This window comes from Pseudopodoces humilis, chromosome 24, assembly GCF_049639895.1.
Source record: "Pseudopodoces humilis isolate 2021_Gansu_Grassland_sample_001 chromosome 24, ASM4963989v1, whole genome shotgun sequence".
Classification (NCBI taxonomy): Eukaryota; Metazoa; Chordata; class Aves; order Passeriformes; family Paridae; genus Pseudopodoces; species Pseudopodoces humilis.
Genome location: NC_142223.1, coordinates 5,241,143 through 5,260,377, shown reverse-complemented (window position 1 = coordinate 5,260,377; position 19,235 = coordinate 5,241,143). Strand labels below are relative to the sequence as shown.

Below are 19,235 nucleotides of genomic sequence, written 5' to 3'. Positions count from 1 at the left end.
GCGCCATTTCCCTGAGGAGCTGTTCCTTTAACAGCTCTGTCCTTCTCACCTGAGCCCGAGCAGGCACAGAACTGTAACGGGATTATGATCATGTGAGGGAAAAGAGACAGGGCTGGAGGGAAGGGAGAGGCAGTGGTGAAAGCATATCCTGCCCCAGCTGTCACTCACGGCCGCCTTAAAAAATCCAAATCCCCAGGGATTGTGGCTGTGCGTTGATATTTAGGAAAGCAAGATTGTTCTGAGTCACAACTTGCTTACACTGCTGTGTGTGGTGCTGCTGGGCTGCCATGCTGCTGCTTTACACCTTTCTGGTTTCTTCCTTAGAATCCATCTACCGCCGGGGAGCTCGAAGATGGAGGAAGCTGTACCGTGTGAATGGGCATTTGTTTCAAGCAAAACGTTTTAACAGAGTGAGTACTGTTGCATGAAACGTTGGGGTTTGCTCATGTTCTGTGCTCATTGTTTGCCTCAGTCTGTGCTTTTTTCTGTGTTGGAGTGTTGGAAAGAAAGGAAAAGCTTGATGCTTGTTGATGTGACATTTCGGTCTCTGTGATGTTATTCAAGTCATAATGAGCAGGAAAAACTTGGCAGTGTTTGAATTTGAGTTACTGCAGGATTGGTGGAAATTATTTATTTTTAAAGTCTCTAAAATACTGGGTTTGTGACTATTTAAGCTGATACATCCTTGGAGCAGCTTCTCCTGTCTTTACTTGTTCTGTGATTTTGGTTGCTTGTTAGTAAAATCTTTTACCTTCAGAACACTTTGCCATCTGTAAAAGTTCCAGCTGCTGATGAGAGCTTTAACTGTTTAGAGTCTGAGGTACTACACAATCAAAGAATTTTAAAAAGATTTTTTTATTGAGCTAAAATATGTCTGTGTTTTGAGAGCCTGATTTAATCTACATAAGTGAATGTGGCTTTAAGGCTGAGACATCTCCTTCACTTATCCCATTATGCCTAAGTATTGCAGCATATATACAAATGTACTTGGGGGATTTCCTCACAAAACTGAGTGCACTCAAAAGAGTTAATTCTTTCATTCAGTAGGGACATTTTTTCTAAACATTGAAATAAGAGGTTTTTTCTAAAATATCCTATCCCAAAAATGCACTGAAAGAAGGAAAAGCCCCTTAAAACTCAGCATTTTATCACTAAATATATTAAAAATATCATATATATGAATTATCACATGAATTTGTATAATGTGCTACAGGAATTCAATTTTTTAATTCATAGTATTAAAGTATACTTATGTTTATTTGCTACATAATAACAATATATTTCCGTTGAAACACTTGTGAATGCATACAGTCATTTAATAATCCATAATGTTATAGATAATGATGCTTTAATTGCAACAAGGTAAATAGTGAATATACACAGAGAGATTTTGATACCTCATTAGGATGTCACAATCCTAAACAAGACTGCTTTTATGCCTGCATACAAATGACATCATAAAGAGCCAGGACACAAATCACATCCAATTGAAGTTAGTAAGCAGGTTGACATAAACTGTAAACTATGACATTAAGATTGATAAATTAATGAGAAATTACGGTCATGTCTTTATTACTGAATTTAATACCAAATTTTAGTGTTGGTGGAATTTTTAAAACTGGAGTATTGCCTTAAGAATTCATTCTTGTTTCAGAGTAACCTTTTGCAACTTTTTCAGGTCATTCAGATGAATGAACACATGCAAAAATTTAAACTTTAATATTGTTGAACATAACATAAAGGTCAGCTCTCTGATATGGCTTTGACTGCATGTGTTTTGGAGAGGTATGAAAGGGTTACCTGAATTTCTGATGGAATTTGGGATCTGCCTCTACTTCCAGGTCCTGACAGATTTTATTTAGTCTTAATACTACTGCTGCAAAACCTATAAAAGGATACTGAAGGAAGTCTGGTGGGCCAGGAATTTTGGAAGAGGTGGCAGTAGATATCCCAGGCTTCCTCTCATCTGGCAGTTTTTGGGTTGTTTTTCTTTTTCTGGGCGGTGCAGTTTAGGTTTCTCTGATTGAGGAGGACTGGTTGCACAGATGAGGGAGATGGAATTAAGTCCTGTTTTCTACAACTACCAAAATACAGCAAGAGGAATATTATTTTTTTAACTATTCTAGCACTACTAGTAGGGATTTTCAGGAGCTGAAGAGTTTTGGGCAGGAGTGTGTGTGAGTCACTGGTGTGAGCATCTGAATGACCGCAGTGTAATGGGCAGTGCCTGGGAGGAACAGACTGGCATTGTGGCTTTGGGAGCTCTGTCTGAGCTGGGAGCAGCTGCAGGGTGATGGGCAATACCTCAGCCTGCTACAGGAGTTATTGAAGAGCATTGGCAGCCAGGGAATAATGAGCGAGTTTTATACTGGTAGTGTGAGGTGGGATCACTGGACCTGGGTGACTTTTGTGTGTAAGGATCTCAGATTGTTGTTTGCCAATTTGAGTAGAGTGGATGAAGTGACCGTAGCAACATACACTGGAACAGTGATTTAAAAACATCTCCTGTTAAAGTCGGCAGCAGGATGTCTGGCTTCTTCATTATCCTCATTTTGCTCTTTTGTTGCATATGTTAAAACACCATGGATTTTTGATGCTCAGTGCAACAGAGAGGCTTATTATCAGACATGATTAATGGATTTTAATTATGCAAAGTTTCTACCACTGTTAAAATGTATAGGTGTAGATGTAGAACACTTTTTACACATTGTGTGATAAACTTTTTGTGCCAGTGCTCTCCAACACGGTCTGTTTCGGTGCTTTTTATACATAATTGTGTAGTACCAAATTCTGGCAGTTCTGTTTGGGTAATCTCTGTCAAAACCTGAGATTCTAAGTGGACTTATTCTCTAAAAACTATTTGCTGATGTCACACTAATGTGTTCCACATGCTTGAGGTATTAGTTTTCCTAACATTAATTTAAAAAGAACTGCATTTAGCTGAATTTTGGGTGTGAAATATAACCTTCAGCTATTATTGTAATTCTGGGTATTCTAAAATTATTATGGAACATCTGTTAGTTGACTGGGATGGGCTCTTGCTGCTAGAGAACTGCTCACTTCCAGCAGGGATTGATCCTGGAACTGACAATGTGCATTGTGACTTGCAGAGAGCATACTGTGGCCAGTGCAGTGAAAGGATATGGGGGCTCGCCAGGCAAGGCTACAAGTGTATCAACTGCAAGCTGTTGGTCCATAAACGTTGTCATATCCTTGTCCCACTGACCTGCAAAAGGCATATGGTGAGTATGTATTGTAGCAGGGCTGAGGGGTGCCACTCTGGCCTGTGCTGCTGTTGGTAAATGTGTCCTGAGTAATGAAATGTGAGCATAGCTGTGGATTTGTAACACTTGGGAGTATATTCTGTTTCTGCAGAGGACAAGCCTTTGGATTGTGAGCAGAGAAAAAATGAGAAAGAAAGTTTGTGATGTGACTTCAGTATGTTCAAGCTTGAATTTAACTTCTCCATTAGACCCTGGCAACCTCAGAAGCTATTCCTTTTAGCCTGTGGGAATGTTTTAAGAACTAAGGCACTGATATAATTTCTGCACTGCTCTTTTCAGAAAGGCATATTGCTTTCCTGTTCTTGCCATCTCAGTCTCTCCAGTACTGTTCTCCTCCTCTCCATGACCATCATTCCAGTGCCAATGCTGGTGTCTTTCCTAGGCTTTAAATATCAAAACATTTAAACATCTATGTATCTGAATTTTATCCCTTTCCTGTATTCATCCCCAGTATTTTACTGGTGGTTGTATCATGTTTCTTGTGACTTGGAACTTAAACCAGTATTTTTCTTTGCTGGTATTGTATGTGACTTGCCTTGACATTACCAATTCTTTGCCAATTAATTTCTGCATGCTGCTGTTCTTCCTGGAGTAGTCCTCCTTGTCTTGTAGGCTTGGGGATGAACCCAGCGTCTAAATGCAATACAAAATATCTGTTATTGTGATCTTCACTAATTTATGCATAATAAGCAACAATTCATGTTTTTATTAAGCAGGAAAGGAATATGCCAGTGCTCTAAATGGAGTGTGTAACATCATGCTGAAACGTTTACTTGGTTGTAGTTCCATGCAAAACACTCAGAGGTCTTTAAGTAGAATAAAAGTTTGAACTTTGCTGTAAAATACACCACTCTTACTTTTAGAAGACAGCCAAGCATCTGTTGTAGCTGCAGAGAATAGCTAATCTAGCATTTAGGTTTTGGTAGGCTGGTTTTATCATGCATTACAAAATGTTAATATTTGGCTACAAAGTCTCCAAAATCCAGTTTTCATTATGGAAAATGTGAAGATCTCATGGAGCTGTAGTATAAGGGAGGGCACTCATAGGGGGCTGCACGCCCATTGTGGTTTGTTGGTGTGACCTGTGTGTTTGGCAGGATTCTGTCATGCCTTCCCAGGAACCTCGCTTAGATGACAAAAACGATGAGGCTGATGTCCCTTCTGAAGACACAGATGGAAGTGAGTGCTTTGTTATTTAGAATCCCTCTTGCCCTCATTCTTAACTCTTCCTGTTTACAAAAGTGGAAAAACATGGTCAACTTTCCAGTAATATTTAAAGCAAACCGGCCAAAAACTACTAAATATCTTTCTGTTTATTGATTTTTAAAACTATTTCAATGAAGGCCTTTATAACCACACCACTTTGATTTCTTTTCCAGTTCCCTACATTCCTTCAAACCGGAAACATGACACCATTAAAGATGACTCTGAGGTATGTTCTTAAAATATTTTTCCAATTTGTATTTAGGTACTCCAAATCACAGAATGAACTAGGTTGGAAAACACCTTTGAGATCATCAAGTCCAACCTAATTATTATAGCTGATTATTTGTTCTGGGCTTTCTGCTGCCCTTTGCAAAAGTTTTTTTGTTTTTTTTTTTCTAAAAGTTGATAATTTTTTTTTAAGCTTTTTTATTGGATTTTTTTCAGATTTCTTATCTGTTCAGCTGTTGTCATTCCACTCATGATCCAAGATACCTTTTAACATTTTTGTTTCCTCACTTCCACTTGTTGGAATAACAGTGATTTAGCAGAGGATTTCACGGTCCTTACGACAAATGGTGGCTTTGCCATTGCCTTGACTGCTGTCCCTGATGGATGTTCAACTCTTGTCACCCTCAGACTATTGCTGTGGAACTTGGTTCAGTCTGGTAATCCATTAACTACCCAGTACTCTGAGAGGGTTCATATAAATAATACCTAAGCATTTTTAGACAGCTTCTGTGGAAGCACAAGTAGAATAACATATACTTAAACTCTTTTTTCAGGTCTTTTGTGTAAGATCTGACTCAATCTCTGCACATCAACAATGTTACTCCTCTAGAGCAGTCTGAAAAAACTGAATATGCTTCAATTCTAAAGGGCTTAAAGACATTTCTTTTAAGAAAGCTTCTGGCATATTTAAAATAAATAGGATGCACTCTGCAGAACACTGGCAGTTGCTCTGATGTTCCCCTCTGAGCAATACTGCACCATTTTCCCTTGCCTCCACTACAATGCTTGTCACTACCATTCCTTTCATACTTGAGTAGTTCCTGCTCCTGGGTGACTGCCTTATTTTCAGCCATGTATGATTATCCAAAAATCAGAAGTGGAAGGGTAGAAATTAAAAGCACATCAGAGAATTTTAATCGCTCACTTTAGCTGTGGTCAGTTCTCAGGTTTATGTTGAAATTTGGTAGGTGCTGTTTTTGCTCAGCTGTCCTGAATGATGCTGCTCTGATTGTCCCACCTTGCCTTTGAGCTGTACTGAAATAATTTAAGGTATCCTATAGAAAGGAGTTGGTGTTATGGGAGCTTTGTCTAGAATCTTTAAGCTTAGAGCAATCTCTTCTAATAGCAGTCAATCCTAGATCAAGATTCTTTATATAAACACTTTCCACAGTTCTGCAGAATGCTGATCTGTCTACAAGTACAGTAGTGTGAGGTCAAATAAAAATAGGCCACAGAAGTGTGTCAAAGCCTTGGGTATATTGGTAAAACCTGAAAGTTCAAGTACTTGCTGTATTTGTCTAGTTCAGCTGCTCCATCTTCAGTCCCATGTTTTCACATCTAGTTCCAGCAGACAGTCAAGATGATAAAATTTCTCTTTTTAAAATAATGAATTTAAAAATTACATTCTTCATAGTGGAATATTTCCTGCAATTTCTTAGAGTTGAGAAATTGAGATCTGCTTCTGTGTGTTCCCAGGAACCTGTTAGGAATCTTAATTTTTATCAAAATTATAGTGAGCTGAATACGCATAGTTGTTGCCTAAACTGAAACCAAGGCAGGTATATTCATTAGCAAATTAGTTTCCTTACTCATCTTATTTTTAGATAGCCTTTATTAATTTGTGCTGTATCTGTCAGAATATTGACAATGTTCCTCACTTTGTACAAAGGATACAATGTCCATGGCTTGAGGTTCAGGAATTTGGATAGACCTCATTTTTCAAGAATATGAAAATTATTAGTTGGATGAACTACTTTCTTGAAGAAAACAGTAACTTTTAGTAAAAGCAAACCCAATGGCAACCAAAGATTTGTAAACAAAGATGTTCCAAACAGCCCTGGGTGCCAGTGCCAAGCAAAGTCAGCAAATTCTGCCCAGTGCTTAAAGATCATTCTGCGTTAATAGTTACTTGCTATGGAATTGTCCCCAGTTTCTAGCATCTGTTTCTTTTTACACAGGATCTCAAACCAGTCATTGATGGAATGGATGGAATTAAGATTTCTCAGGGGCTTGGACTCCAGGACTTTGATTTAATTCGAGTTATCGGCCGTGGAAGTTATGCCAAAGTTCTTCTAGTTCGGTTAAAAAAGAATGATCAGGTTTATGCTATGAAAGTAGTGAAAAAAGAACTGGTCCATGATGATGAGGTAAAAGTCTGTGTTAATTGCATTCTGTTACATATTATAAAAACTTACTATGCTTTTAACAGAAACCACTCAACTAAGCAAGGAGCTCATGTTTCAGACAACTTCTCTGGCAGAGAAGTTTTTCTGTCATTTGAACTCATTTGTCATCAACTCTGCATGAAGCACCAGGATGAAATCTGAGATAAATGTCCCTAATTTTAATAACAATTAACAATTACTAATGGTCTTGGTAGAAATCATGTATTAAACCTTTCAACATGGATGTGCTAATCTGTAAGTGATGAGATAAATGGGGTGAATTTGTGAAGTTAATTTTGAAAGAAAGTAAATATGTTTTTCAAGGCAAAAGCATTGTGTGTCAGAAGCGGAGCTGAAACTGTTCTTACACTCATGTTGGCAGAGCCTATGCACAAGTGACTCAGTATTCTGAAATATTTCTTCTGTGAGTTCAAAAATTATGCTACTGCCATTTGAGATCCCTGTGTTTGTCTGCCACAGAAATCTGCTGCATTTCTCGATTATTTTCAAAATCCTTCAGATTTTTTTTAATACAAGATCTCAAAGCACAAATTTTGGGGGAAAATTGAAAATTAAAAAGGGAAGTTTTTTGTTTGTTTTTTTTCATCTTTTTCCTATACTACACTTTTTTGAAAGTAGGATGTTTGGGAAAAAAACATCAAAACACTATTTTAAGTGCTCTTTGTGTTGGTAGTTTCAATCAGTTGCTCTGGCTGTCATCTTTGTGATAATTCCAGACATTCCAGGCTGGGCTTAGTTCTCCTAAAATCCTTTGGCTTTCTCATTTATTTGACGTTTATTTTGTAAACCATTGTTGTGTGGTTTATTTACTGTTTCCTTTTTTAACATGTGTTTTTCCAAGAAGGTGGGAGCCAAAGCCAAGTCCTGTTTAATGAGTTGTGCAGCTGTTTGAGAGCCAGAGGCAGATGTGGAAAGGCTTTCTGGAATGTGGCTCTTGTAACTACGTAGAAGATAGAGCTAATTGGTTTTTCTTTTCCCTAAGATAGGGTGTATAATGAAATTCTGGGAATTGATAGGAAATTGACTGAATTCTGTGAGTGCATGAGATACTGCAAGTAATGGAAATTTCACCTTAGAAGTGTTCCACAAAGAAGGAAAAATCAATTACATAGCAAGTATTAGCATGTTGAAATTAGCTGGTGCTTTCCAGGGTATGGGTGATAGTAGAGAGAAGAGAGATAGAGGGAAGGCAAATACCTGGGCTTCTGTTCAGTTTAGCTAAACTTAGTTTTGTAAAATTGAGCACTGGTAAAATCCTAATGCCAGGTACACAAGTGCACTAATGAATTTAAAGACTCTTAAAGAGAAGCTCATTTAGTTAAACCAAGAAGTGGACATATTTAGTGCTTTATTCAAAATTGGATTTTGGCTCTGGATTTTGGTCTAGACTCAGGTTTACCCTTCCAAGGTGATCTTCATGAGGGTCCACACACAAAACCTAAGAGGTTTATTTAATTTGATGATGACAGTTCTTGGTTTCCTCTGAGACTTCAGTGTTGGCATCCATCCCTGACAGGAAGGTCTGATTTCTCAGTCTCTGTATTTATTGTCTCCAGATTGGTTGGGATGATGGGAGTATCTGTGGTAAATGGAGAATTTTTAGAACAAGTACAGTTCTGGTATATTGGCAGGGTCCTGAGTGTTTGCAGGGTGGCACATGATCAGTGCATTGCATGAAGGGTGAATATCTGCTGCTAAACCCAGCTGTGATGTTTAAATTGTGCATGGTTATATGAAGTAAAGCTTAAATGCTTTATCACAGCTCTGAATTTTGCAGCACTGTGCCAGTATCACGCAAACTGTGGTAGGTTTTTATGATGTGGTTTTCCACTGCGTGTTCAAGACTTCTCCCTGTTGAAGGCTTAAAGGTATCTGTGATGCTTTGAAATAATTTTGGCTGGACCAACTAAACAGGTTTTGGTAGTTTTATTGAATTAAATTTGAATTTCAGATGAGGAGATGAAGTTCAGTTCCCTTGAACCTTTTAAAAGCTGGAGATTCACGTTGCTTGTGTTACTGGCATGAGCTGCTTCAACAGCTCATTGGGATCATTTATGTAAGAACTCAAATTATTTCCATGCAGCAGTGTGAGCAGTTTGTCAAATATTGCAGATGTATGTTATTAACAATGACTTATATTTTGTGCAGGGCTTCCTTAAGTGGTTAAATAACTTCTGAATATATAATTGAATTACAGAGTTTTATAATTTACTCCAGATTTTGAGGGGTCTGTTTTTCTGAAGAACAATATAACAATGACAGCGTGTGTAAGGCTGCACTGTAATGTTCACAGGTGTTTTTCTGGGAATACCCACAGTGGTTATCCAGCAGGAGATCTGATTGTTCAATTACTCTGTTTCAGGATATTGATTGGGTACAGACAGAGAAACATGTGTTTGAACAGGCATCCAGTAACCCATTCCTAGTTGGTTTACATTCATGCTTTCAAACAACAAGTCGGTAAGAATGATCTGAACTTTTTTTTTTTTTTCTTTTTTTCTTTTTTTCTTTCCCTGAGAATCTTGATCATTGTGCTGAACTGCTTCTCCTAATGCAAATGTAACCACTGCCATCACAGAGCAAGGAATTTTTGGAAGGAAGCATTAGCATTGTCAGGGATTCACTGCTGCAACAAAGTCATTTCTAGAGGGGTAACTCAGGCAGGAGTCTGGAGAAAAGTCTGGTGTTCTGGGTCAGACCTGAAGGGGGAGGGGGAATGAGGAAGAGGAGGATCCTGAGCACAGCCCTGTGAAATGGGGAACACAGTTTACAGCACCTTCTGCTGAGGAGGCCATATCAGTTCTCAGCAGTTCACTGTTCCTAAAGAGCCTGAGAGTTGGGCTGCCCAGTAATAACCTTTTAATGATACTATAAACCCATACTTGCATAGTGGTACTGTTACCTATGAAGCTTAAAAGCCTTTAGCACATATCAAAGCAGTGTGTGATTTTGAGAAAGTGCTTATTTAACTCTTAACTACTTAGAAATACTAATTCTTTTGTCCCTATGTGCACAATATGACCTGGATTATTTGCTGCTTATTTTGCAATTGGAATATGAAGAAAATAAGAACTTTCATGTCCATGCCAGAGTATGTTACTGGGGAATTGAGGTGTGGTTTGCTGGTGGTTTGGGATATTTTTTGTTTTCACAAGCACTTGTTTGCTGTTACACTTTTATATTGCCTCATGCTATTGTGTCATAATCAGAAAATTGTCTTTCTATCCAACTTACTTGCAGTGCAGAGTGCAAAGTTTTAAAAAGTTTTCATGGATTTTCCAGTCATTTATCCTTAAGAATAATCATCTGTTTGTTGCAATGTGTATTGTCAAGTTTTAAAATACAAAGCTATGCACTGTACATTTCTTCAGTCCCCAAATTTTCACCTCCCTAATGGTTAGAGACAGAGGAAATCTTCCAGCAGAGAAAAAGGGTGAAGGAGGTAAAGGAGCTGTATCAGTGTTCTGAAGGTACATGGACCAAGGAGTGTTTGAAAGCAGGGAGAAAGAAATAAAGAATGATTCCTAAAGGTCACTGTGTCAGGATTTGACCAAAACAGACTTGTCAGAAAGAATAAATAAACCTTTAGACAACTGACAAACTGTTTGGTAAGGCTCTTAAGTTAAACCAACATTCCCAAACACTTTCTCACCAAACACAAAATAGAATTGTACACCAAATATAAAAATTCAAGTTGTCAGGCAGGGTGAGGGATTGAGAATGAAGTTTCTTGTAACTACTGAAACCCAGGAAAAAGCCGAGTCAGCAGTAGGACCTTGTGCATTTGTTTTTGGCAGCTATACTGACAGAGCTGAGGAGCAGAAATAGGAAAGAAACCCCATGCTGAACATAATCAAAGCTTTCTGTATTCCTGATGTATCTTTATGAGTCCTGCTTTTCCAGCTCAGCTGCTTCTTGCAGTGAAACTCTAGTTTTTTGTTGGTAACTTCAGCCAATTGCCATGGATATAACCATAATGTCATGAGTTCACAACTTAATTATAGATATAATTTTATAAAATCATAACTATGACCTCATTTACATCAAGCAGGAAAAGCACAAACCTGATTCAGAGTGAATAAATTCATCAACATCAGATTGCGTTAAGTGGCCCAAGGAAAATGAGTTGTGATAGAACAGGTTGTGACAAGGGTACTAACAGGAAGGTCACAGAAGATGCTCTTCCTCTTGAATATAGTTTTAAATAAGTTTTTAACACAAATGTGTATCTAAATGTGGGGCTAATTGATGCTGTATGTAGCTGTTCATTGTTTCAGATACAGATGATGCTTGTTTCATTATTGTAATAAAATATGTGCCTTGGACTTACCCAGAATTGCCAGATAAGTTTCTTCCAAGGATGGCATCAACCTGAAGCGTCCAGCCTGCAAAACTGGGGATGTTTCACTAAATCCTAAACCCAGCAAGGCCTGCCACTACTGATATACTTGAATGTGACTTGATAAGGAGCTCGAAAATGCAACTTCTGAATGGTGATAAAGCATTGGGGACTTCTAAATAGGATAGGAAAGCTGGCAGCAGAAAACATCAGGAGTGCTTTAATAAAATACTCATGGCATTGTTATGTATTTTTGTTTGTTGCTTATTTAAGTTCAGTTTAGCATTATTCTTCTTGTGGGGAGGCCACTCAGAGTCCTGCCAGCTGGATTTTATCCAACAGATTTTCCTAGTTTAACACTTTATAACTTTTTCAAACAAAGACTCCTTTTCAAGGAACAAAGAAAATCGCCAGCTAGAGTGATCTTGAGAGACTGGAGCACATGTTCTCCAAACTGAATGTTTTCGAGTGTGTGGATGTGTGGAAAGGAGTTTTCAGCTCATGGAAAATGAGGTGTAGAAGGAGATGCTGCTCCCTGGGCCAGCCTAACCTTCCCCAGAAGCTCTCCCTCAGCACATTCCTATTCTGAGCTCTCTCTGACATTGGCAGCATTGCCTGGATCATATTTTCCCAAGGATGAAAGCTTTCCTGCAGGCTGTCATAAAAATTTTTGTCTGCCCAATTCCACCTGGATTTCTGTCCCCTACTGACTTTTCCCTAGTTTAGAGCAGCCTGTTTGAAACATTCATTCTCCAGAGGAACAAATGAGCCCAGAGCTTCCACCTGGTGCCTGTGTTGTGTACAGTGTCACACTTGTTGAATTCATAAATTATAACTTATAATTAATTAATTTATATGGATAAAGGCAGTGGCATTTAAAGAGGATGTTCCTACATAATATACATCAAATAAGTACTCTCTTTTTTCCCTCAAGAGTAGTTTCTGTAACTACAAGAAATCTAGAAGTCTCAATCAAGAGTGGAAGTGAAAATGGCTCAGATGGGAAGAATAAAAACAGCTTTTCTGGAGAGTTTCCTTGGAATGCATGATTTGTGTTCTATAATTTCAGATTGTTCCTTGTCATAGAGTATGTGAATGGGGGAGACCTCATGTTCCATATGCAGCGGCAGAGGAAACTTCCTGAGGAACATGCAAGGTATTTCCTGACACAGGGCATGTGTTTTCTTCGGTTTTGGTGCTTTAATGGACTTGGATTCTTAAGTTTAGAATGTCCTGCCTGGGAAGAAATGTAAATTTTATCTTTTTGAAGAATGTGATTATTTTTAGAGAGCAAGCAGTCCATCAGCAGTAGAAGTTATTCCAATTTACTCCTCTTTATTGCTTCATATTTAGGTGATGCCTCTTTGGTCTGTTGATAGAACATGTAATATTCTATCTAATTTGCTCTGATGTTGAAATAATACCGTGCTGGTGGGAGAAGATTAAAACTCCAGTTTGCATGGCCCTGCACCACACAAAGGCTCACTGTCACTCTGAATTAGAGGAAAATAAAGATCTTCCATCTTGCTATGTGTAATCTTCAGAAAAAAAAAATCTGTAGAATAAAGAATAAATATTTTCTTAATTAGTAGAATGAAAAAAAAAATCTCATTTTTATTTAGGGAATGGTCTTACAAGAGGTCAGTGTTCTTATCAATAAATGTTGCTTGGGGTTTTTAGTGCTATTCATACATAAAAGTTGTAAGCTGTAAAATTATGTTTTTAAAAACAGACGTTTAAATTGCACCAGCTTTTGTTGTCATCTTAATGGTAATAAGAACTTTCTCCTTCTTAATTTCAGGTTTTATGCTGCTGAAATTTGTATTGCTCTAAACTTCCTGCATGAAAGAGGCATCATCTACAGAGATTTAAAACTGGACAATGTTCTCTTAGATGCAGAGGGTCATATCAAATTAACAGATTATGGCATGTGCAAGGTAGGATTTTCCTGACCTTTTTTCTGTGACTCTTAGGGAGCACTAAGAAAATTCATCTTTATATAAACACTAGTGTTACTGAGCCCAGAATTTAGTTGTGAAATTAGAAGTTTATTTTGAAAAAACTTAACTGTTGAATAGAACCACATTTGGAACTGAATTGTAATAGAAGTTTTGTTTCCCCAACATTTATTTGAAAGGGACTTCCAAATTGTTGAACTGATTTTTTTAAATGTATCTGTATCTGTAATTAGTGAACAAAATATTGTTACCTACATGTTGTAGCTCAGTAGTATTGTTACCTACATATAACTCATTTTTCATCAGCTTTGCTGAAGAGGAGCTGTGGAGTCCTAGGGCATTTTGAGCACTATGACTATTTATTTTGTGAAAGGAAGCTCTTTGAAGTCCCTGAGTAACTTGAGGTTTTAAGTCTAATTAAAGGAAATACCCAGAAAAGGAGGTCAGCTTTTAATTTATGAAATTATTTCTGCATGTAGGAAGGTTTGGGCCCAGGTGACACTACAAGCACTTTCTGTGGGACACCAAATTACATTGCACCAGAGATCCTCAGAGGAGAAGAATATGGTAAGTCATGACTAAACAACCTATAGTTACAAAAAATGCAGCTTGGTTCAATGCAATTAATTTTTTGACTCTACACTTTTTTTTAATGTTAATATGTAGTAAAACTTGAGTGGTTGTTTACAATTTAATTTTTATCCTGAAATAAAGTGGTTTTTTCTCTTCCAATCACTTATTTCAGCTTCTTTTAAGTCATACTTGGCCTGAAAAATATTTATTAAATGATTTTATAGGCTTCAGTGTGGACTGGTGGGCACTGGGAGTGCTGATGTTTGAGATGATGGCGGGGAGGTCCCCATTCGACATCATCACTGACAATCCAGACATGAACACTGAAGATTACCTCTTCCAAGGTACAGCCTTTGGGGTTTGGGTTGGGGGGGATACAATCAAAATGGGCAGTTTGCATAGCAGAGTTAGGGTTCCCTTTCCCAATATTGCCCCACAGCTGCTGGAGCTGGTCAGTTGTGAAGCTGCAAACTCCGTAACAGGCAAAACTTCTTTAGAGCAGTTCCTGCAGTTCTGTGACAGAATCTGTCAATGCTCTTCTTGAAGGGCCTGATATAAAATCATTTTCTGTTTAAAATCACAAAGTGTGGACTGAAATATACTGAGTACTGGAAGTTTTATTTCCTATTTATACAACAAATAATAGCAAAGGGTATTGAAGGTAACATGTCCCTTAGGAAATCTTCCAATGTCAATAGAACAATGCCTTGAATTCCTGTAGCTCCTTTTGTTTGCATGATTTTAAATAATTACTGTATCTTCCATTTTCTAACTGGTACCATACTGAAATAAGTGTTTGTATTGAAACTGGTCAGTGTCACGAACCAAAACCCAATATTGCTGTTTTTAAACCTGTCACAGTTATTCTGGAGAAGCCAATCCGGATTCCAAGGTTTCTTTCTGTCAAGGCTTCCCATGTGTTAAAAGGATTTTTAAACAAGGTAAATAACAGTCTCTTATTTTTAGCATCTGAAAGCTGGAAGTCAGAGCTTCCTGTTGAAAGTGATACAGTTAATCAGCTTACTATTAAGAAAATGTATAAAACCTTGGTGTCCTCTATGTTAAAAATCCCACTTAGCTGGAAATTTATTGAGGGAATTCCACAGCATGGGCTTGATTTTCATCTAGGTGCAGGCTTTTAAAAAATAACTGTAGCTTTGTTTATAAACTCTTTTCTGTAATATATATTACTCATTTAATTAAGCTGATTGGAATCTGAAGATCCATTATCATTAATGGAAAAAAGAAGGATATGAATTATACATTGCTAAAGAAATCTCTTATTTTAAGAAGCTGTAAAAGATCATTTAAAAATTAAGTTTCAAACAAATTTTATTTAAAAAAAAAAGAATTAAACATCCCTTGCTACCCATAGTGTGTTTATCCCAGCAGAGTTTACACAGTCTTGGGAATGCTGGAGTCATCTCTGTGGGCTTTTGGCAAATGTGGGCTGTAAGAGGCTTGGAGTGTGTAATTCCAGTGTCTGTTTTCCACAGGATCCCAAAGAAAGGCTTGGCTGTCAGCCCCAGACGGGATTTGCTGATATCAAGTCTCACACGTTTTTCCGCAGCATAGATTGGGATCTGGTAAAAATCAGTCCTTGTGTTTCTGGGTTTTCAAAAGGAATAATTCACTAATTTATTCATTTTGTGCATATGAACAACCCTGTTGCAAACAGGGAAAATGAATTCTAGGACTGTAAAAGTAGCAGTCACAGTACATCAAAACCCAGCTGAATTTACCAATTCTATGACTCCTAAAATCAGCAGGATTGTTCAGGTGGCTGTCCCAGGGTTTAGGGACCTGAGGGGGAGTGAGCAGGATCAGTCCCTTTTGTTAAGGATGTGACAGGAGAGTACTGGGCTTATTTTTAAAGGCGCTCTGATTACAGTTTGCAGGTTTTCTTCAGTAATGTTGGGGTGAGGGAGGTTTTTGGTTCATAGTGAAGAAGACGACTTGCTTTTTAGTGGGTTTGCAAGCATAAAATTGTATCAAAATTGGGTTTTTATATCTTCTGCTACTTGGCAATTGTGTTACCTTCTGTCTTAAGTGTGGAAACCATCCCAGAAATGCCATAGTAGCATTTATTGGCACTTGAGCAATAAATGCTGTAAAGTCTGGAGCACCTCCCTATCAGCATTACATTTTTAACAGGTGGTTAACAATTGAAAAGTGTGTCTCTGTAGTATTTCCATAGTCTGGAAAGGCTGCAGGAAGTGTAGGAAGAGGCAACACTAACATGAAAGTTCAGATGAGAGAAAGCTGCAGAGTTTCATTTTCCCTTTGAAGTTTCTGCTCTGAATTTCATTGTAACATTCTTCAGAGAACACACTCACTGCAGAAAGAGTCCCTGCTTTAAAAGACCTGGTGTTTACAAAATTATCCCTGTAATGAGGGCTGTCTTTGGTTTTGTCAGACATCCCTTGTTTGGAGTTATCCCTTCAACCTGAGTGGGGTTTTTTGGTGTTTGTTGGTTTTTTTGGTTATTTTATTGTTTTTTGGGGTTTTTTGTGTGGTTTTTTGGTGGTTTTTTTTCTTGTTTGTTTGTTTTTTGTTATTTTTTGTTTTGTTTTTTCTCTCTTGTGGTCCCCTGGTACAGCTCACCTGGGGGTGTGGAGCAGAACATAATGTCTTCCAGTTTGTTCTGCTTTGAAGTTTTTTGAGAGAGAGGGAAAATGACAGCTGTTAGATTTATATTTTGTTTATTTGTAGAAAAAAAAACTCTTCATCAAAATTGATACTTCTTGGCCAACATTTACGCTGACTGAATTCTTATATTTTCTAACGTTTTTTTATGGTGGAATGCTTCGATATTAAATCTCTACTTTTTAAAAAAATAGGAATATTTAGATGATCTGCTTCGTCATACTATTAAGAGAGTACTGCTCAGGAGGATCAACACCAGATAAATTTGAAGTTAAATTTCTAATAAGTTCTGGAAAATGTACTCAGGAAAAAATGAGAAAATACTTGGAAAGCTTTTTTAGTTATTAGAATCTCATACTCACCACCTGCATTTCAAAGAAAACATTTGGACTTAAAAGTTTTTCCGAATCTTTTCAAGTTGGAACCTAAGGAAATGAGTCTAACACTGATTTAAACTTGTTCCGTGTGAAGCTTGAGCTAAATGGAAAAATAAATACAGGGAAGGTGAACACACAGCCCAGGAACATTTTTCCATGTGTTAGTCATCCAAAGTGTGTGGCAGAGCCCAGAACACTTCAGATTGCTCACTCTGGTGTAGGATGTCTCAGTAGCATCCAGGGCAGCTCATTTTTGGATTGTTTTGGGATTTTCAGTCTATTCTTACCTCAGTGCCTGTTTTCCGGTGTTTAATCATTATATGCTGGAGAAAGAGCTACAAAGCCATAGCTCCTGTTTGCAGTTAGGCATTTTCTAGAGCTGCACCACCTATTTTTTCACTCATTTTCTCAAGTTAAAACTCAGTTTTCTGAAGCCATCTCTCTGTGGCTGATTTAAGAGGGCTTTTACACTTTACTGAGTATAACAAAGAAGGAAGTCTGATGTTTAATCCCTTGTGGAATAGTGCCTGGCTGTTGGATGTGAGTGTGTGGCAACAACTCACAGGGACAGCCCTGCCACCCACTTCAGTTTTTGAATATTCATTTTGCTGATTCTTTCATGTTGCCATTCTTGTTTGGGAGGACCTGATTATTTTTTCCTCACAACTTGGATTTCATGGTGCTTTCCCAGACCTGATCATTGATGGGATGTTGATATGTTAATGCACCACCCTGTGACAGTTTCACAATTTCCTCCTATCTTCGTCTATACTTCCTGTGCTCTTGTCTGAAACATGAAATCCAAGATTTTTCTGTGATTTATTCCCCATTTTGTTTGCTCTGTACCAAGCATCATGAGAGATCCTGGCCTTAAAATCAGGTTTTTATCCAATGCTGGTAATACAAGTGATCATTTTGGTCAGTGGTAACTACTACTCACTCTCATCACACTTACCTATCCTAAATTAGATTATGGAGATTTGCAGCCTAGACAGTTTTTTAACTGAATATAAATGTTAGATTTAGAAAGGTAGTGTCTACTATAAATTGGATTATGTGACATTGCACACAAATGCAGGAAGAAAAGTAGGTTGATTTCTCAGGAACGAAAGTAAATATATTTTGCTAACTGCTGTATTGCAGTACTGTGGGAATTTATCAATCCTGAGTCTAATCTACCAATTTAGAGAGAACTTAAAAGGCTGAATTATTTGTGGATTTTTATTTTAAAATGCAGAGCAGTAACTGTACTGGTATCTGTTGCCTGGCTTGTCAGGTGTAGTACTTGGTATTTTTGATGTTCCTTTCCAATAGCATTTACAGCAGTTGGATTTGAGTTTCCTGAGGGATGCTGTAACTCTTCCACAGTGTAATTTTTTTCCTGTCCCCCATATTTTGGGTAGCTGGAGAAGAAGCAGATGACGCCCCCATTCCAGCCACAGATCACGGACGATTACGGGTTGGATAACTTTGACACGCAGTTCACCAGCGAGCCTGTGCAGCTCACCCCAGATGATGAGTACGTGCGGCTTTGCCCCAGAAATTAATTCATAAACTATCTGAAAATCACTAAGAGACTATGTGTTTGCCATTAAAACATAGTCACGTTACAGTAAATTTGAAATTCTTTGTATCTTGCATAACTTATTAGATGATAGAAGACTGCCCAGTGTTCTGATAAACTAATCACTGCTCTCATTTGTTTTTCAGAGATATAATAAAGCGAATAGATCAGTCAGAATTTGAAGGATTTGAATATATTAATCCATTGTTGCTGTCAACAGAAGAAACAGTATGAAGGAATGACCTTGTTGGGGACAGTGCGAATGACATTAATTTATCCTTAACTACAGTATATGCATGCGAGGCTGGGGACTGGTCACTTTGGATAGAGACCAATGATCTCAAAACAAATTTGCTGCTGAAAATCAAAGAAGAGAATAATGATTTTGGTGGGTGTCCTCTGCCACTTAGTGATTCTTACATTCTGGGCACTGACACAACTGGCTTCATTAATGAAGGAATTTGCATTTTGTGCCTGTTTCATGAAGGATTGAAATGTTCATTGCATCCCTGCAAAAGGAGATAATGAGAAACTTTGAGATCCACACACTTCCTACAAACATTTGATGCAATGAGCTCCCAGTTGAAGAGTATTGCAGTGTAACATCCTGAAGAATAAAATATATTATGGTGGTGTTGAAGCTTATTTTTGATGCCTTTTTTCACAAGTGGTACCTGTCTAAACATCTCAGATATATTTAAAAGGAGTTGTGTTTTATTAGCAATCAAAACATAAATTTGGGTACAAGATTTAAGTGCCTAAATGGATAAACTGCATTGAAGGATTATTGCATATTTGGGATATTTTTACACCTGGTAAGTTCTGCTTGTTAATATTAAGTAACATTTCCATGTGAAAGATACAGTTCACAGCT

At 37.7% G+C, this 19,235-nt stretch overlaps 1 protein-coding gene across 3 annotated transcripts in view; it reads left to right on the top strand.

The window, feature by feature from the left end:
- PRKCZ (protein kinase C zeta) overlaps positions 1-19,006 on the top strand; it is a 38,345-nt gene extending 19,339 nt beyond the window's left edge. For all 3 annotated transcript variants that reach the window (XM_005528365.3, XM_088066462.1, XM_088066461.1), the window contains 14 exons: positions 325-410; positions 3,111-3,242; positions 4,382-4,463; positions 4,664-4,716; positions 6,677-6,865; positions 9,267-9,364; positions 12,313-12,399; positions 13,045-13,180; positions 13,681-13,768; positions 13,999-14,118; positions 14,636-14,715; positions 15,271-15,360; positions 18,201-18,316; positions 18,508-19,006. In XM_005528365.3, the coding sequence (XP_005528422.1) occupies positions 325-410; positions 3,111-3,242; positions 4,382-4,463; positions 4,664-4,716; positions 6,677-6,865; positions 9,267-9,364; positions 12,313-12,399; positions 13,045-13,180; positions 13,681-13,768; positions 13,999-14,118; positions 14,636-14,715; positions 15,271-15,360; positions 18,201-18,316; positions 18,508-18,595 (1,445 nt within the window). In that variant the 3' untranslated portion in view covers positions 18,596-19,006. The remainder of the gene's footprint in view (positions 1-324; positions 411-3,110; positions 3,243-4,381; positions 4,464-4,663; positions 4,717-6,676; positions 6,866-9,266; positions 9,365-12,312; positions 12,400-13,044; positions 13,181-13,680; positions 13,769-13,998; positions 14,119-14,635; positions 14,716-15,270; positions 15,361-18,200; positions 18,317-18,507) is intronic.
- Positions 19,007-19,235: the final 229 nt, after the last annotated feature.